Here is an 18,737-nt window from a genome sequence, read left to right on the forward strand (position 1 = left end):
TGCAGCGTGTCGAGCAATATAAATATATATATATATATATATATATATATATATATATATATATATATATATATATATATATAGAGAGAGAGAGAGAGAGAGAGAGAGAGAGAGATATATAAGGCATAATGTACACATATATGGCAGTTGCCTTTGTTTTAGTATGGCATAATTAAGTAATACATAGAGCAATTAATCTTTTTTGCATAATATAGGGGCGATTTTCTCAAGACACCTTTATTTTCCTAGGAATATAACGGGTATGCTTCTTGAAGAGTATATGCAAATACATGGCGCAGAATATGAATGTGCGGCAAGCTCGTACAGCTCACTTGAACCGGCATTTCCATGTCGATTAACGAGGCCCTTGCGTTCACTGCAAACACAAAAATACCAAAAAGAAACGCACTTTACTACTCCACAGTGATATTTTTAAGAAATTATATTTTATAATGGAAGCAACTATTTGAAACGCCTGTAGCGTAAGTGTTGTACAATCCTGTCTGTCGGAAGTGCGGTGCCTAATGTATGTGCCGCATGCTGTCGGCCATGGCGATAGAGTACATAGCCTTTGTCTTTTCATACTGGCGGCAACTAATTAAATTGTGCATCCGCTTCAAGTCGCGAATTCATTTCGTTGTTGAAAAGGCGGAGCGTAAGTAACCGCACAAGGAATAGATATTTAGTGAATTTTTAATTGTGATAATCAAATGAAATGATTCATAAAAGTATGATGATTCATGATTGATAATGAAATCGCGGTTTGGCATGTAAAACCAGTGAATTACATTGACTTATGCTGGCTGGATAGAAAATCCACGAAGCCTCGCCATAGCTCCTCGAGATTCTTTCAGCGCCTTGGAATCAAATTATGTGACTTAGACATATTTCTCTCTGCTCTACTATAATAGCGACAAAGGACGATAATTTATTACTCGTCCTGGATTTCTTGTAATATTCCTCTCTAAAGCCTTCGGTGATGGATAGCATGAAAATAAGGATAAAAATGGAGCAGCTACCATCCTATAAGGTTGTCAATGTCAGCGGCAGCTTTCTTGTGGAACCTGCTGCATATTCCCATGCAATTCCTGAATCAAGTAAAATGCCAGTTCATACTGTATGTCTCGTCTTAATTACGACATCACACTTAGAACTCTGTAGCTATGCCCACTTGTTCGTTGTATGCTGGCAGCAACTTCGTTGCAGTGGCTTTTCATCAAGCAGCCGCGCTGAACGCCAGGGTGTTCGTTGCGGATTCCGCGCTCGCAGCTTGCGCACTACCTCCTCGATTTCTCTTGCTTTAGTGCGTGACATCAACCGTGGACGAGGGCCAGTCAGTTAGGTGTCTTTTTCTCCTCCGGCATCGGCCAGGATGGCAAGGTCACTTGTTCAGTGCCGAAGTTGTTCATTCGGCCACATACCCAGTCGTACGTACCCTGTGACCCATGTTGTCTACTAGGCTAGGCAGAAGCCAATAGCAAGTTGTCTGTGCTGGCCCATAGCCAGTGGTCGATGTCTGCTCGGAAAGACAGCAGCCAGCACATACCTCCTAGCCTAAGCTGACTCTCCTGCCGGTTTTAAAGTGAACCTTTCTTTACACCTTATCCTATGGTTTCGCATGTAGCGGTCTGTCTTGATGTCTGTCTATATTTCTTCATATATTGCGTATAGATAGATATCTGCAGCTATATAGCCGTGTATATTTCACCGTCAGACATTTCTATACGGCGATATTACGGCGACTAGCTGCGAAATCGATAAACCCACTGTTGGTAGGCTGCATTCTCCCTGAGCAGATTGTAAAAGAGCCATGAAAAAAACAGTTTCTGGGTTTTATATGACAAATGCACAATATCCTCATGATGTACAGCGTAGTCATGCACCTCGCCATAATTCTGACCACATGGGAGTCTTTTACGGGCACTAAACGTAGGCAAACGAGCGTTCTACAGTGAAGTAATAAAGCAGCTAGAAGCGTAAAAAATTGTTACATGCCGATGTTCTCAATTTTCCGGAAAAAAAAAATTGCCGACGATTACGTTACTTCCTAATGCGAAATTTGAGCGCAACAAATAAGCTGTTTCACCTTTTCGATAGATTGAGGCAAAGAAATCTAGCAACACATGTATGCGCTATCACAGAATTTTTTTTTATTTTTCACACGTATTCCTTTAACAAAGACTCCACTAACAGTTCTTGACAGTCATGAAGGAAGCTTTGTGGTCGGAGAAATAGACTGATATATGTTCGACTTGGTACACCAATGCTAGATTCTCAAAGACGAGATGTATACAAGTGCCTCGCGAGGTTGTCACAGCCGTGGGACGCGTTACGAGCGAGAGGAACGGGATGTTCTCCCGCATAAGTGTTAGGAAATTGCTGTTTGTCTTTATGTCAAGCCGCCACCGATCTGGCTCTCTGATTGCCACCGCACAGGGCGAACGGCAGCGGCAATTTCGGCTCGGGCGGTGCACATATACAGATCCGCCGCCACCGATCTGGCTCTCTGATTGCCACCGCACAGGGGTTGCATTGGAGGAGGAGCGAAGAAAGGAACTAAGTTCGAGCCGGCGCTTTGACAACCGGAGACTCGCAGGAAGAGGGGGGAGGGGGGCGGCGTGTACACCCAGCGGCAAACGATGGGGGCAGAAGCGCGCGCAGCAAGCGGACAACACGATAAAGGGAGGAGGGAAGAGATAGCAGCGACTGACTGATGCCGCTGACGCCGATAGTGAGTCAACCCCAGCTGCGGAGTTGGTTTCAGGGACAACGAATAACCGGCGCGTCGGCAACTGAAGAGCACCCTATCCGCCACACAAGAACAGGGGGGGGGGACCCTTTCCTCCTCTTTCTGCATGGCGGCGACGGTGTTCTATGCAGTCACGTTATCTTGACTCTCTAGCGGCGTCAGCGGCATCCAGCGGTATCAGTCGATCGCTGCTAGCGCTGGGGGGATGAAAGGGGGGCGGAGCTGGTTACGAGGCCGACGACGACGCCGACGCGAAACCCAGGAACGGACGCCAAAGAGCTGCGCTCTAAAATAAGCCAGGTCACTCGAAGTTTATGTTGTTACGAAGTGGTATGGTGCCGGAACGCCGAACAGTAGAGGATGAAGGGAGACTGTATATAGAAGAATGTGCTTGTTACGCTGTATGTAGCTTCGTTTAACTGTGCATCAACGCAGGAGGTCGCATACATCGCTATATTTTGTGCACGCGTGGGGTAGGTTCATTACGACGCGGCACTGATCTCTATAACTAAGGTACGACACATTGGTTATGCCATGCCAACCACTTCAATGAACGAGGTTAATCTGTAAAAAAAGCCTTCATTACGGTGGTTCTCTTGCACGCCTGTGACCCAAGCACTTTCACCGGCACCGTTGTCGTCGATGTTCAAGATCGACTCGCCTGATACGTGCGCGATTACAAGCAGAACAGGCGGGGCGCTACGCCTGTGCTCGCCAATACAGTATTGTACATCGAACGCTCAGCATGCCTGTGGTGTAATACGCACAAAGACGACTTGACGACCTCGGAGGCTTGCTAAGTAAAGTTATGTGACCTATCGGGAAAACTAAGCCAGGCCTCAGCTCACTACAGGGGCCCTGGCGTCCACGCTGTCTATGTATGCAGGCCGTGCTGCCTGCATACAGGTTTTGTCATTATCATAGCCGTCACAATAAGTCACGTGTAGCCCTTCCACGCACTGACGACATGTTAAACTGTTTGCGCTGTGCCAGTTCTGTTTTTTTCCACTGACATCCGCTATGGATACTGGCAAATTGTTGTTAAAGAATGGGACTGCCAATAAACCGGTTTCGTTACGCCGGAGGGGTTCTACCAATTTAGAGTCAGGCCATCAGTGGCGTACCAACTATTGTTCGAATGCGGGGGTTTGATGTGCCGCCGCTACTCTGTCCGCATTGACGCCACGTCAACAACGGCAGCTGCGCTGCCCTAAACCTGCATATAGTTTCCCCTTTGACTTCTGCAGCACACTTCGTTTTTCGCATGCTTTACCACAAAGCCCGACACGGAAGGCTCCTTCCAATGTGAGCGGAGCGAGCCGGTTCGCAGCGCGGGTTGGAGGGAGGTAAGGTAGATGCCGCGTTAGCGGCCACAGACCAATAATCGATGACGCGTTCTGTTATTTAGTTTGTTGATGACATGCTGATTTGTTGCAAAATATTCATTGGAGATTATACAGAAGTTCATGTTCATGACTGGGCAGAGAATGCATACTCAGAGCGGGCCCTGGTGGCATGTATACTGTAAAGTTGGATTAATCCGCAAGGATTAGTCCTTGCGGATTAATCAATTGCCATTGCAATAAAAAAGGCTGAGAAATGCGTCGGTGAAAGTTATCTTTGTCATCGACAGATCCGGTATTCAGTCGCACATCATGAACCATTACAGTATAGTGTTGCCAACATTTTAGCAATCGCGTCACGGAAGTGAGACAAAAAAGTCACAAATTCTCGCTATAACTGTGAAGTGGATTTTAACAATGTAGGTGTTTCGAAACAATCTAATATACGCTAGCGTGAAGTAAATAACTTACCTAGACGTGTCATGATGGTTTAACGCTCGGGCAGCTGAAGGAAAATAGTAAGTTTACCAACAAGGTATAGAGGGTTTTAGCTTTACTAATGTATTCACTATAGGATAGGCGAATATCAAAATTTTGAACGTGAATAGTCGATGTGTAATATTTTATTCGTTTTCGAAAATGAACTATTCGGAATTTTCCAATATCAAAACTAACCAAATCTTTCGCAACAATCGACTGTTCAAATCGGGTTACTGTTCTCCACCTGCTGAACAAAGTATCGTAAATTATAACTGTCAGAAGTAAAACAGCGACAAGGTTTTTGACACAATGCAGACAGCTGATCAGTAATACAAGCTTTGTTTTCGGTTTCGCTGGACCTGCCGTTGTTACTTAGTGGCTATGGTGTTGGGCTACTAAGCATGAGGTCGCAGGATCGAGTTACGGGGGCCGCATTTTTAGGGAGGTTAAATGCGAAAACTCACGTGTACTTATATTTAGGCGCATGTTAAAGAATTCCAGGTGGTCCAAATTTATCGGAGTCCCTGGACAATACGGCATGCCTCATATTCAGATCTTGGTTTTGGCACATTAAACCCGATAATTTCTTTTTTTGTGGTTGATGTATTGCGCTGGTAACACACCTTGGGTTATATGTTGTATACATACATAAATGCCCAAGTGATCAGTGATGAGATCAGTGACAGCCATATTTTATTCCTTTCGGAATGGGCCAGCCTGCGGCTACTCAGAGAGAGCGTAAACTTTTATTTCAAATCAACAAGATTTGAGTCCGGCGTCTTTTTAGTGGGTCTGGGCACCCGCCGCGGACGCGGTTCCGAGACCTTGTCTCGAAGCGGCTTCCTCGGCTCGCAGGACTGCCCAGAGTTGTGCTGTCAGGTCAGAGCTGAGCAGTGCGGTCATCCAGCGTGACTGGAGGCTGGCGGTGGAAGAGACGGAGGGGTCGGCACTGCCCGACTTGTTTGTTAAGTCCCGACACTCCCATAACATGTGATTTAGTGCGGCTACTTAGAAGAAAATTCAGTTTTGTTCAGCATATTAATGCATCTTTAACACGTACGCGTCTCTTTGACACGGTAAGTTTTTGCGTTTTTGTGACGTCGTCTGAGAGGCAGGTGAAGTGGGTGCAGCCCGAAAACTATTGATGAATAGCCGAGGCCTAATGGTGAAAAGGGGTCGAATGAGAAATAACTATTTTGGTTTTGTTCGGTCAAATCATTCATTATCAGTGTGTACACGTCACATCAGATGGGGAGCTATCGCGGTTTTCGTGACGTCAGGTGACAGACAAGTGAAGTGGGGGTGGTGCATAAAAGTTTTTGACCAATTGCGGTGGGCTGATTGTGGAATAGGAATATAAAAGTTTGGAATAGTTTTACGTTATAGCGCCCGAGTATGTGACGGTAATTCCTGTGTGCAAATTATACAGCCTTCCTGCGCAATGCTACTACAGGCAAGTCCCTGAAAGCGTTACGTGGCCGTTTCACTCTATGTTTCACAGTGTCTAGAGGGAGCTTTACGTTACAGTAAGTATTTAGCGGTTTAGTAAGCTTCTCCCCGATTCGGCTTGCCTGATTAAATGAGCCGTGACAGTCAGTGCGAAAGCTCGTAGCAGCATATTGTAATGATTTGAACAAGTGCAATGCGTTTGAATCAGATGTTGCTGCACGAGTTTTCTCGACGAAGGAGCATTATAAGAGGACCACACGTTAACGATTAGGTCATCAGCGCGTTGCTCCAAAAGGTAAATATAATTCAAGCGCTCACTGCAATATGATCTTTGCGTGCTCTCTGGTACTGTGTCGTTCAACGTCATAAGCGGTGCTGTAGGTAACGTTGACATCTTCGGTATCACTGCACTCTGTAAATAACAATAGGTGTAAACGAAATGAAATTTTGGGGTTTAAGTTGCCAAAAACACAGATATGGTTATAAGGCACTCTATAGTGGGGGACCGCGAATTATTTTCGGCCAGCGCGAGCTGTTCAACGCGTGCCCAATGCACACGGTACACGGGCGTTCTTGCGCTTCGCCCTGTCCAAAGGCAGCAACGGCGGCCGGGATTTGGTTCCACGACCTCGTGCTTAGCAGCGCAACACCAAATTCCCTAAGTGACCACGGCGAGCAGCAAGTTTACGGACAAGGTAAAACTCTCCTGTATATAGCGATAATAATGAGTACCTAATTTGTTATGCATACGCAAAGTCGAAACTGGGCGTGATAATTGCGGTCTTTTTAGAAAATTATATATTCAAGGACTAAGGAGCGTCATGATACTGCTTTAGAAGAATCGCAAAATTTCGAACACCGCTCTTGCATAGATATAAATGCCAGATAGACCAAATTTATCGAAAATAGAGAAGAGTAAAAATTTATTTGGGCCTAATTCGTACATAATTCTGAAATTAAACTTACCGCGCAAACACCTAAGACGGGCAAAAGGAAAATACGACACGTGTCGATGCTTCATACGTGTCTCACGCTGTCGTCGTGGTTTATACTATTCCACTCTCATGTGGTAAGACGTGCGTTGGCCAGACAGGGCGCTGCGTCAATGAGCGACTCAGGGCGCATGCGCAAAAAGTAAAAAAAAAGATGTGGATAGAGGAGCGCACCTTGGTACGCATATAAACTCTTGCAGCAATTGTGATGCACGACTTGGTCGGACGTCGATTCTTGGCAAAAGCAAGAATGAGCATGCGCGGCTTGCCTTAGAGGCCTACCACATAAAAAGACAAGGTGATAATTTGATCAGTGACACATCTTGGTACCTGCACCAGTCTGAATTTTAATTCGTACGTTTGCGTATGTGATAATTTTACAGATCTCAGTAATGTAGTCTGTGCGCCTGCGTGGTGGAGTGGCCTAGGGCATATATATGCATCGACGACGAAGCAATAAGTCAGCGCCAGTGTGGGTCGTATCTTCCTTTTGTGGTCCGTCTTAGGCGTTTGCGCTGCAAGTTTAAGTTTAGAATAGGGAAGTGCGCTTTTACTATTGTAGCTGCATAGCATAAAAATACAGACTTCATAAAAAATTAGTAAGAATAGCTCAAAAGCGCTCTACGACCATTTTGCACCATTTGCCAGTGTCCCGCAAGAATTTTACATGACACCTTGCTTACATTTTGCTGGAAAGCAGAGAAATCTTATTTGTAATACGTGGTGAATCATTACAATTTGTGGCTTAATTAGGAGTTTTAAACATAATGACTGAATGCTTACTTTTTTGTCTATATTCAATCATTATCATTTTAAAACATAAATACAGGTTAGGGACAGAATCGCGTTTCAAGGTGGCTTTTATTTTTTTGTGGTATGTTACGAACGCTAAAGACATTTTTGAAAATTTAAATGCCACAGTTAGATGCCAAAAGGTGCATCTCCATGTACGATAAGAAAGTAACCACCTGCTCACGTTTTATATAGTGAAAACCGTATTCATTGCCTAAACGCAAAGACGAAGATGGTACTACGTGTTGTACAGTGTCACGCTGATGCTGCACATCGGATTTTCACGCAATCTCAAGTAATTCAAAGCACACCTCAAGGTTGCTTTCCACAGTCTGAGGCAACACAGATGTTTAGATGAATTGAGTGTCAGATTTCTCTAAAGTGGATGACGAAAATATGAGTAAAGCAGTTATGTACAGTTCCACATGCAGCGCAGTTCATATCCAAAATGAATATTTTGAGTCACCGCTTCCGAGTGAACTTTTAAACAGAATTGAAGGCAGTGTCAGTATATTGTATAAATAGTCTTCAGGGGTTATACAGTCAAACCCTTTTACGTGCAAGCGCCCGGGATTTCCCAAACTGTAAAATTCACGCACCGTACCACTCACATTAGACCGGCACAGCAAGTACTACTAATAAAAGAAAATGTATGTTTAACGTGGATTCAAGAGAGACTTAAATAAATCATAATCGTTTTTCTACACAATTTGTCTGATGGAATGTGCGACTGTAGCCAACCTCATTAGATTGAGGCTCGGTGCATGTTCCGCAGTGACATGCACGAGCCACGCGAAATAAAGCTATTGATCGTCGAATGCTGCTATTAGTTCCCTTTTTCTCAAAATTCATGGTTGGCTAGGAGTATATTTGTCACCGTTGCACTCATAAACATTCGCATCCTTTGCGCCCTTAGATGGCTTTGAAGACGTCGTCGGTAGTTAGTTACGACGACATCACCACGTCGTTATCAAACGCGACATATACGGCAGCCGTTGCGAAGGCTGATGTGTTGACACTGACCCTTTCGCGAAGCACTACAGCCCAGGGGCGTAGCCAGGGGAGGGGCTTATAAAACTTCGCCCCCCCCCCGCCCCCTCACCCGGAAGTTTTTCGTGCTATCATGCTCCGCCGACTAAAGCAATTCCCGGCGCCCGAAATCATGCTCGATTTTGTCTAGAATGTCTTTTTCACGCTCGAAAAGACATTTCAGCGCGAACATGGCGAAAGTGGTCTCGATTTCGCGGCAACGCCAATGCACAGGGAGTCGCATATCGTAACGCCCAAAGATCTCCATCCGAGCACAAAGCTTCAAAGGCGTTTTTATGGCGAGCGAGTTTGTCACGGCATCTCGCGGAGGCCGCAGAATCTAGGGAGCGCTTGGATTTCCATTCTGAAACTGTATGAGAATAAAGTTGCGATAAAGTTATGATGCGAAAGGTGCATTGATATTTTCAAATTCGTGGTTTAGGTTTTAAATTCTGGAACTTGGCGGGTTTACTGTTGTTATAACCACTTCACGCCAAAGGTGCAGCGAGTTTTCTAAAGTCGTACGTCGGATCATACAATGAGACAAAGCAAATCAACACACTATCAGAGAAGTTTGCAAATTACGTAGCGAGGTCAGATGAGTCGAAGCGTTGTGTTGGTTCATTTGTGCCGTTATGTTACAGAACAGAATATCAACATTTTTTTCACGTGCGCCAAAGCTTCTATGTCAGGTCACTAAAGCCAGAAAAGGTAACTACGTTCTTATTAATTTTTCGACTTTGACTTTTATTCGCGAGTACCCACATCGAGCCTCTTCAATGTTCTTCTTCTCGCTACCCGCGGTCTGTCAGAGCCAGCCAGAGCGCATGCGTTTTTATCGTGTTGCCCCGACCACCGCGCGGCGCCCTTCGGTACGCGTTGGTTTGTCTGACCAAGTGGATTTTTGTCTAGCAGTGTTTTGGACGCTTTCTGGCTAGCAGATGAGTAAAAGAAACGATGGTCGCTCACCGCCATCACTGTGGGAACTCGACGGATTGCAACACGTTCACTTGAGCGCAATCTGTCCGGAAAGTCCAGTCTCGCCGGTGTAGGATACCGAGTAGTATGCGTATGGTTCTCTGTGGGCCAAGCGTCTCATGCTTTCTTCGATATTCCTTCGGTAGCCACATGAGGGGCACAAAGTAGGCATTCGATTGTGGCCAACATGCCTTCCTTGGAGTTATTTCATTGCGGTGCCCCTGGCTCACAAAGGAAAAAAAAAGCTTTTTTGCGGCGCAGCGAACTGCCGCATGGTGAAAGTTCGATTTCGTTAGTTGTTTTGCTGAGGGTAAAGGGCCACGGGACACTTCAGTTGCCAGGTACTCTTACTATCGTGATAGCAGTTATATGGAAACTCCAGGCGGATTGCTGCCATCGCCGTGGAACTCATGTTCCCTATGAAGTCCAAGGGCGATAAAATCGCGACCGCGTTCCGCATGTTGTATGTGCGATTTTGGCACATACAACATGCCACATACAACATACAACATGCCGCCCCCTCCTCCTTAAGGAGGAGGGGGTGGCATGGGTGAGCCGACGATGGTGGCTCAGTCTTGTGTGCGCAAGGGAGAAAATCTGGGAGGAAGCGCGCTGCCTTCCATCGCACGAGATACATCGGGGGAAGTGAAGTGAGGGGGGGCTGTGACCTGTGAATCTGCAGTTGCACTACATGCTTATTTTCTTCGTTTGACGAATCATATATAGAGATTTTTCTTAGATATGTAGATTTATTGGAAACTTATAGGTATATTTAAATATCTTGTTGCGAGGCTTTTTGCATGTGTGCAGTGAACTTTGTTTCCAGTGACACCTTTTTGTCATTTATCCAGCTGTACCTTGGCATTTGTATATTCCATTATATCTTAGTATTTCTAATGTACTAAGGCGAGTCAAATAAAAGTGAGCCACTTACCCTGCGCATTAATGGCTCGGTTCATTATCTGCGAGGCATGCGAGTGGCACAGAGGCATCTGTCATTTACAAAAGGGACACTCAGGTGTGAGGATCAAGGTTTTTAATGCTCTCATACATTGGGTTGAACATGGTTGCGTGATATAATGGGCATTCCAAAAGTGGAACAGTGAGGTGTCGTGAGGTTTCTGACAGATGAAGGTGTTTCCCAGAAATATATTAGTCGCCGTGTGGCTGCCCTGCACGTTGAACATTGCATTTCATTGGCCACTTTAAAGCGTTGGAGTAAACGGTTCAAAGAAAGACGTGAAAGTTGCGAAGACAATGCAAGACCGGGCCAAAGTCACCGTTAAATCACCCCCAAGAAGATTGCAAAGGGTTATTACAAAAGATCGGATGATAAGTATCGATGAATTGGCAGGGCGTGTGAACATGACTCACGGTTCGGGTCCCACCATAATTCATGAAGATCTCGGTTATCAACTCTTGTGAGCGCAATGGATGGCAGAGATTTTGAACCACCGCCAGAAGACGGAGAGGTTCGACGCTGCCTTGACTGATATAATCCGGTATCATGATGAGTGTGACGACCTTTTGTCTGCAGTTGTGGCCTGGGACGAATCATGGTGCCACTACTACGAGCCTGAAACACGACGGCAAAGCTTACTGTGGAAACATTTGAATTCACCACCCCCAAGGAAAGCAAAGGCCGTCACTTCTGCCCGAAAGGTGTTGACTTTTTAGAGCGCAGCTCTTTGGCGTCCGTTCCTGGGTTTCGCGTCGTCGTCGGCGTTGTCGTCGGCCTCGTAACCAGCTCCGCCCCCCTTTTATCCCCCCAGCGCTAGCAGCGACCGACTGATACCGCTGGATGCCGCTGACGCCGCTAGAGAGTCAAGATAACGTGACTGCATAGAACACCGTCGCCGCCATGCAGAAAGAGGAGGAAAGGGTCCCCCCCCCTGTTCTTGTGTGGCGGATAGGGTGCTCTTCAGTTGCCGACGCGCCGGTTATTTCACGTAGGCCCCGGCACGTCGACGAATACGTGACCACCTTCCCACGGCTAGACCTGGTTCTTAGCGCTGCGGAAGCGAGGGTATCATATTGTTTGTATCGGCATCGGCGGCGTTGTCCCTGAAACCAACTCCGCAGCTGGGGTTGACTCACTATCGGCGTCAGCGGCATCAGTCAGTCGCTGCTATCTCTTCCCTCCTCCCTTTATCGTGTTGTCCGCTTGCTGCGCGCGCTTCTGCCCCCATCGTTTGCCGCTGGGTGTACACGCCGCCCCCCTCCCCCCTCTTCCTGCGAGTCTCCGGTTGTCAAAGCGCCGGCTCGAACTTAATTCCTTTCTTCGCTCCTCCTCCAATGCAACCCCTGTGCGGTGGCAATCAGAGAGCCAGATCGGTGGCGGCGGATCTGTATATGTGCACCGCCCGAGCCGAAATTGCCGCTGCCGTTCGCCCTGTGCGGTGGCAATCAGAGAGCCAGATCGGTGGCGGCGGATCTGTATATGTGCACCGCCCGAGCCGAAATTGCCGCTGCCGTTCGCCACTGCGAAATTATCTGCCAGTTCTTTCTGAGCCATGAGCGAGACGACCGATGGAAGTCCTCCGTCTGCTGCTGCTGCTGCTGCTGCTGCTTAAACGAGCTGCCAGAGCAGAGGCCCAGCGCCGTCGCCGTCAGAATCCAGAGGTGCGTGCCGCCGAAGCAGAAGCTTACCTAGTGGAGTCTTTGTTAAAGGAATACGAGTGAAAAATAAAAAAAAATTCTGTGATAGCGCATACATGTGTTGCTCGATTTCTTTGCCTCAATCTATCGAAAAGGTGAAACAGCTTATTTGCTGCGCTCAAATTTCGCATTAGGAAGTAACGTAATCGTCGGTAATTTTTTAGAGCGCAGCTCTTTGGCGTCCGTTCCTGGGTTTCGCGTCGTCGTCGGCGTCGTCGTCGGCGTCGTCGTCGGCGTCGGCCTCGTAACCAGCTCCGCCCCCCCCTTTCATCCCCCCAGCGCTAGCAGCGACCAACTGATACCGCTGGATGCCGCTGACGCCGCTAGAGAGTCAAGATAACGTGACTGCATAGAACACCGTCGCCGCCATGCAGAAAGAGGAGGGAAGGGTCCCCCCCCCCCTGTTCTTGTGTGGCGGATAGCTGGGGTTGACTCACTATCGCCGTCAGCGGCATCAGTCAGTCGCTGCTATCTCTTCCCTCCTCCCTTTATCGTGTTGTCCGCTTGCTGCGCGCGCTTCTGCCCCCATCGTTTGCCGCTGGGTGTACACTCCGCCCCCCTCCGCTTCCGCTTACTGCTGGTTGCTCTCGACGGCGGCGATGAGCCTCCGCTTCGGCGGCGCGAACTGCAGGGTCTTCTCGGCGGCGGCGATGAGCTTCTGCTTCAGCCTCGCTTACTGCTGGTTGCTCTCGACGGCGGCGATGAGCCTCCGCTTCGGCGGCGCGAACGGCAGGGTCTTCTCGGCGGCGGCGCTTAGCCTCTGCTTCCCCCACGGCTGTGACAACCTCGCGAGGCACTTGTATAGATCTCGTCTTTGAGAATCAAGCATTGGTGTACCAAGTCGAACATATATCAGTCTATTTCTCCGACCACAAAGCTTCCTTCATGACTGTCAAGAACTGTTAGTGGAGTCTTTGTTAAAGGAATACGTGTGAAAAATAAAAAAAAATTATGTGATAGCGCATACATGTGTTGCTCGATTTCTTTGCCTCAATCTATCCAAAAGGTGAAACAGCTTATTTGCTGCGCTCACATTTCGCATTAGGAAGTAACGTAATCGTCGGTAATTTTTTTTTTTGCGATCGTCAGGAGCCATTATTGATCGAATTTGCTGAACCTAGAGAGACTATCCATCGTTTTCAATATTGTGAAATGTCGGATCGTCTGCGTGTCGCAATCAAGAACAAATAACGTCGAAAATTGAGGAATGTGGTCATCTTGCTCCACGACAATACCCGTCCTCATGTCGCTGGTGTGGTTAATACAACACTTGCAAAGTTCAAATGGGAAACGCTCCAAGATCCGCCATACAGCCCAGACCTGTCGCCTTGCGAGTTCCACATTTTGGAGCATCCGAAAAAACAGCTCAAGGGAGCCACATTCGTGTCGGAGAATGACGTGAAATAGTGAACTAGATACTTTTTCAAGCAACAACCCAAGGAGTTTTATCAGAATCACGCAACTAGTTAGTCAGTGGGACAAATGTCTAAATGCTCATGGAGGCTACTTTTAAATAATGTACCCCGTTTGTTATATATTGGTATTGGCGCACTGTCATTTGCTTCGCCCTCGTACATTATGCAGAACTTCTGATTTCCATACATTCTCTCTGCTGAGACTATAATTTTGGTGCAAGAACTCACAATAGACGACCAGTGACCGCTCCTCCTGCAAAATACATTGGAATAAAGCACAGCGTCATTGAGATTTTTCGCTGGTCCTTGCATCCGTACAAAAATATAAACAAGCTTCTTGAATGACAGAGAGAGAGAGAGATGCAACTGAGAGAAAGGCAGGGAGCATAACAAAGTTTTAAAAAATATTTGTCCTGAACTTGCTCATTGCATGGCCTTTACACTTTTCATATGAGAGGCATGCACTGCTTTGCTGGTTTGAAACTGATATAGTTCAAAAGTTCGTGTGATATTTGCTTTACGCATTAAACATACAGAAGCATGGAAGCATTGACATCAGTTATTTCGGGCACAACTTTTGAGACATACGTGTATATCCTCTTATGAACAAATACACGTTTTGCTTGTCTTGACAGTGCGTAGCGTTGAACAAGTCGTTTGCAGCTACTTTGGTGATGGCAGCGCACTTAGTATTAATGTTTAAAGTACTTGATCCCTGGACAACTTCTATAAGGAGGAGGCCGAGCTGCAAAGTGAGCCCCCCCCCCCCCCCCCCGAACCAAATTTCTCACTACGCAACTGCTGAAGCCTACTTCTGACACTGGCAGGCTCGTCAGGTGCGTAGCTAGCGCTGCCGCTGGCGCTAGCGCGTAGCCCACAGTGGTGACACGTGCGGAGAGCAATGACGGCGCCGCTTTCATTGTAAACCTTCATTGTAAAGCAAAAAAGCAGCTGCCGGAAACAGCGAATTCCATCGCAGCACAAAGAAATTTGTTGCAGAAGCGTTCGTTGTAAAGGTGCGCGACTGCTCAAAGTTTGTATAGGTTTCCCCAGTGTCGTCGCTGAACTAAACGAAGTACCTTATCTATATTTCGTGGACGTTAGGGGCAGGCTATTGGGTAATGTGTAGATAACTTTCAAATTGCCTGGTCTTAGCAGCACATTACCTGTGCTAGCAAACAGAAACGTTCAAGATATTTTACGATAAAGGCGGAATTCAGTCCACTGCCCTGGAAAAACTATGAAAGCCACCGAGGTCAATTGTAGCGAAAGTGGGATGAAGGCAATACCAAACGTGTATGCGAGTGGATGGTGTCGAGCGTTTTGCAAAATAGCTTTAACGTGTGCTCGAAAGCGTTTAGTGCTAATTTATTGCTATGTTTTACAATGTCCAGTGATTACTGTACCTGCCACCAAGCCTAAATTTGGTTGACAAAAGCGGAAGCATGTGAGTTATGTGTTGGAAGAGGTCAAAGTATGCGGTCTGTTTGCGGTATATGGAATGAGTTAGGTATGCAAGCGTACTTGGGCGTTATAAGTTGGATTTAGGAACAGCGCAGAATTCAGGCTGCTGCCATGGGAGAACAATAAAAGCCAATAAGATAAAATGTATCGTAAATGAAGAAAACACTGTGTCAAAACTCTATGCAGAGCATGCTTGTGAAACAAATAGGATCTTTCTAAAAAATCGCTTTGTCAACCGCTCAAAAGCGCTATATAGCCATTTTAGTTTATGTTTGCCAATGCCCCGAAGGAACTATTTCACAATGAGTTTAAGTTTGTTGGAAACTGGTGGCACCGCAAGCATAATGTCCAGCGAAACTTTAATGTTTCTTCATAATTAGGATTATTAAAAATTACTACTGAACCCTCTTAGCTTTTTCGTTTTCATGCGGCTCATTAGTACTGTAGTAAGTTTTCTCGTTGTGTTCAGTTTATATTTGGTGAAAATAAAATCATGTTGACAAGGTTCCAAATTTGTAGGATAATTGTGGCTTCCGCAATGAATTAAGAATGCAAGTACATCGGCCTTTTATAAATATGTTTACGAATGGTGAATATTCTATTCCGCTGCCCTAGGTGAGCTATAAATGCCACCAAAATAAATTTAGTGGGGAGGACATTGCGTTTAATGCTCCGGTAAATATTGAAGGGTGTGAATGAATTACAACATTTGTAACTTTTCTAACAAGTGCTTAAAAGCGTCATACGCAGGCAAGGATTCAAACGGGCTATTGATTTGCGGAATTACATTTTATGGTATTAGGTAAGGTGCATGCAAGTGAAGCGCCTATTGCAACTCGCCAAGAAAGAAAGCTTCCCTTGTAATATGGTTGCGATTTTTACGAAGGGTAATATGTTTGCTGTCTTTTTTGTGCATGTCGCGCCATCGAAATGCGACCACTGCGGCTGCGATCGAAGCCACGACTTCGAGCTTACTAGCGAAACGCCATAGCTTATAGGTGCCATGACAAATTATTCGGTTCGATAGAGAACATCCCATAAGCATCGCGGTGGATTAGGGGATAGGGTGTTGCGCTGCTAAGCACGAAGTTGCAGAAGGAAACCCTGGCCGCGGCGACTGCATTTCGATGGGAGGAAAATGCGAGAACGCCCGTGACCCGTGCATCGGGGGCAGGTTGAAGATCCCCTGGTGGTGAAATTTATTCGGAGTCCCTTACTACGGCGTGCATCCTAACCAAATCGTGATTTTTGTAGGCAAAATTCCTGAATTCCATTCATTTCAGAGAACATCCCAGTTACGTGCGTACCCCGCGTCTCTGCAACAGGTTTGTTTTCACTCAGTGTTTCGGTATCGCGCCATTAGTACAGTACTTCTTTCTATAATGCCAATAAATTCTATGCCTTCATTAGGCACGCGGCCATCGCGCTCTTGTGCATTGATTTTTCTGTGGTAACAGCGGTTTCCCACCTAAACAAACTGTGCAGCTCAACTGTAATTTTGTCGTGGCTTGCAGCAATCCTTCAGAACTGCCACTACTGATGATTTGAGCGGTGTTGAGAGAATATGTAGTGGTCGTAGGATTGCTCTTGCCAAAATCGTGCAGCCATCATTGTTTGTCATGACTCTGTGATCGGCTGTCGATAGCTTGAACTTCTTGAAATCAGGGTGTTGTACCGAATCTGAACCTTAAATGAAATTCATACCTGAACCACAATTTTGGGTGGTACAGAATGCCAATCGGAACCAATATTTTTAGAACATGCCCGAACCTGAAAAAAGCCTCAACCGTAAATAATAATAGCGCTTACCGGTTTGGCACGAAACGGTTGAATAATATACGGCACCAGCGAGTGATGAATAGTTCGAACGATTTGTCAAATAACTAGTTTTTATCATTAAATGTTTGTACAAGAGAGGTTGACTTCAAGGGTTGGCCTTCTCTGGCATTCGTTGGTCCTCTCTATTAGGCAAACAGTAGCTATAAAATATTAGCTGGCTAGAACAAATAACGAGAAAAGAAGTCAGAGACAGTACTTCAATAGGCGCACCCTACTAGCAGATCGTTACTGGGGCAATGGTCATTTTAAGGTGGTTGAACAAAAAAGATGAGGGGCCACCTCAGTGGCAAGCGTGAGTCTACACCGAAGACGTACATGCTTCAGTGTTTCTATTGAAAAACCTAGGTATTGTACCTAACACAAGTTGCAAAATAGTATCAGCAGTGTCAGAGAGCTGATAAAGCACTTCATTCAACGAAACTTGCGTTGTTTGCATGCGAATTTAAAGAGTACAGCCTGTGTTACTTGTATTCACCCAATTTTGCACTATGGCTTTGTCGTGTGGGATCCCGCCGATGTTACCGTCATTACCGCACTCGCCCAAATGCGAAATTGAACTGCCAGGCTCGTCTAGGGGTGGTATCGAAGGGACGGGAGTTGGCCGGCAATAAAAGTTTAGTTTGGTTTTGGAATCGTTTTCCAAGCATCGCAGGAAGCTGAGATTTAAACTTCTATATTGATTTAGTATAGTAAAGCCAGAATAAACAGAGAAAGTTACATCAGAAACTTCGATACTTCTTGAGGCGCAGAGATCATGACAGCAATATCCTGGAGTACCAAACCAAGACGAACACGAATGCTACTTCTGTTTTTGCCCGACAGAAAACCAGTGGAACGGATTGGCCGAAAAGCAAGCGCATTGTGTAAATAAAGATGTATTTTATTAGGTGCGGTAACCCCTCCCCCCCCCCCCCCCCATGCATAACGCATTTTGGCGCTCCGGGTTAATCTTTTAATAAAGGAAAGGAAAGAGAGCGGTTCGAGACTAGGAGAGATCACAGTCGACGGCTAAAGTGCAATGAGCGAAGTACTGATAGACGTCCGTCACAGCCCAAGCAAGAAAGACGCCGGGGCACGCGGAAAGGAAGGCAACATGGCGGAGGGTGAGCAACGGCCCAGCCAGCTGAACTTCTAGTTCGCGATATCAAAGTAACAGTAGTGGCATGAAAGACTTGGGTTGGTACACGAACCAACAGCCACACGAGTGTGGCGTGCAACGAAGTGCCACGTGACAGGTGAGAAGAAGGATACTGGCATGTGATCAGCGACGATTGTGCAGGACACATAGGTAAAAGCGACAACAAAAGTGACTGAGAAGTTTGCATGGCGGCGGGGCAGCAACGTCCCGGTGAGCCGAACTTCGTCTCCAGCAGCGCAGTTGCAATTCGAGAGGCCAGGAGTGCGGATTGCATGGCGTAATTGCTTCATAAAATACAGTCGAGTCTCGCGGCTGAACGAGCAATAGGAAGAAGCTCAGATGGATGCTCTAATTTACTGCCTCGGGAAGGGCACGGAATACATTCTGGTGGCGTCAGCGCCGACCCCGTAA

The 18,737-nt window shown here is 46.4% G+C and overlaps 1 protein-coding gene across 1 annotated transcript in view; it reads right to left on the bottom strand.

The window, feature by feature from the left end:
* Positions 1–225: 225 nt before the first annotated feature.
* Positions 226–18,737, bottom strand: part of LOC142563065 (uncharacterized) — an 82,039-nt gene continuing 63,527 nt past the window's right edge. Inside the window, exon 6 of the mRNA XM_075673576.1 lies at positions 226–376. Coding sequence (XP_075529691.1) covers positions 374–376 — 3 coding nt within the window. The 3' untranslated portion in view covers positions 226–373. The remainder of the gene's footprint in view (positions 377–18,737) is intronic.

Source organism: Dermacentor variabilis, chromosome 11 (assembly GCF_050947875.1).
Source record: "Dermacentor variabilis isolate Ectoservices chromosome 11, ASM5094787v1, whole genome shotgun sequence".
NCBI lineage: Eukaryota > Metazoa > Arthropoda > Arachnida > Ixodida > Ixodidae > Dermacentor > Dermacentor variabilis.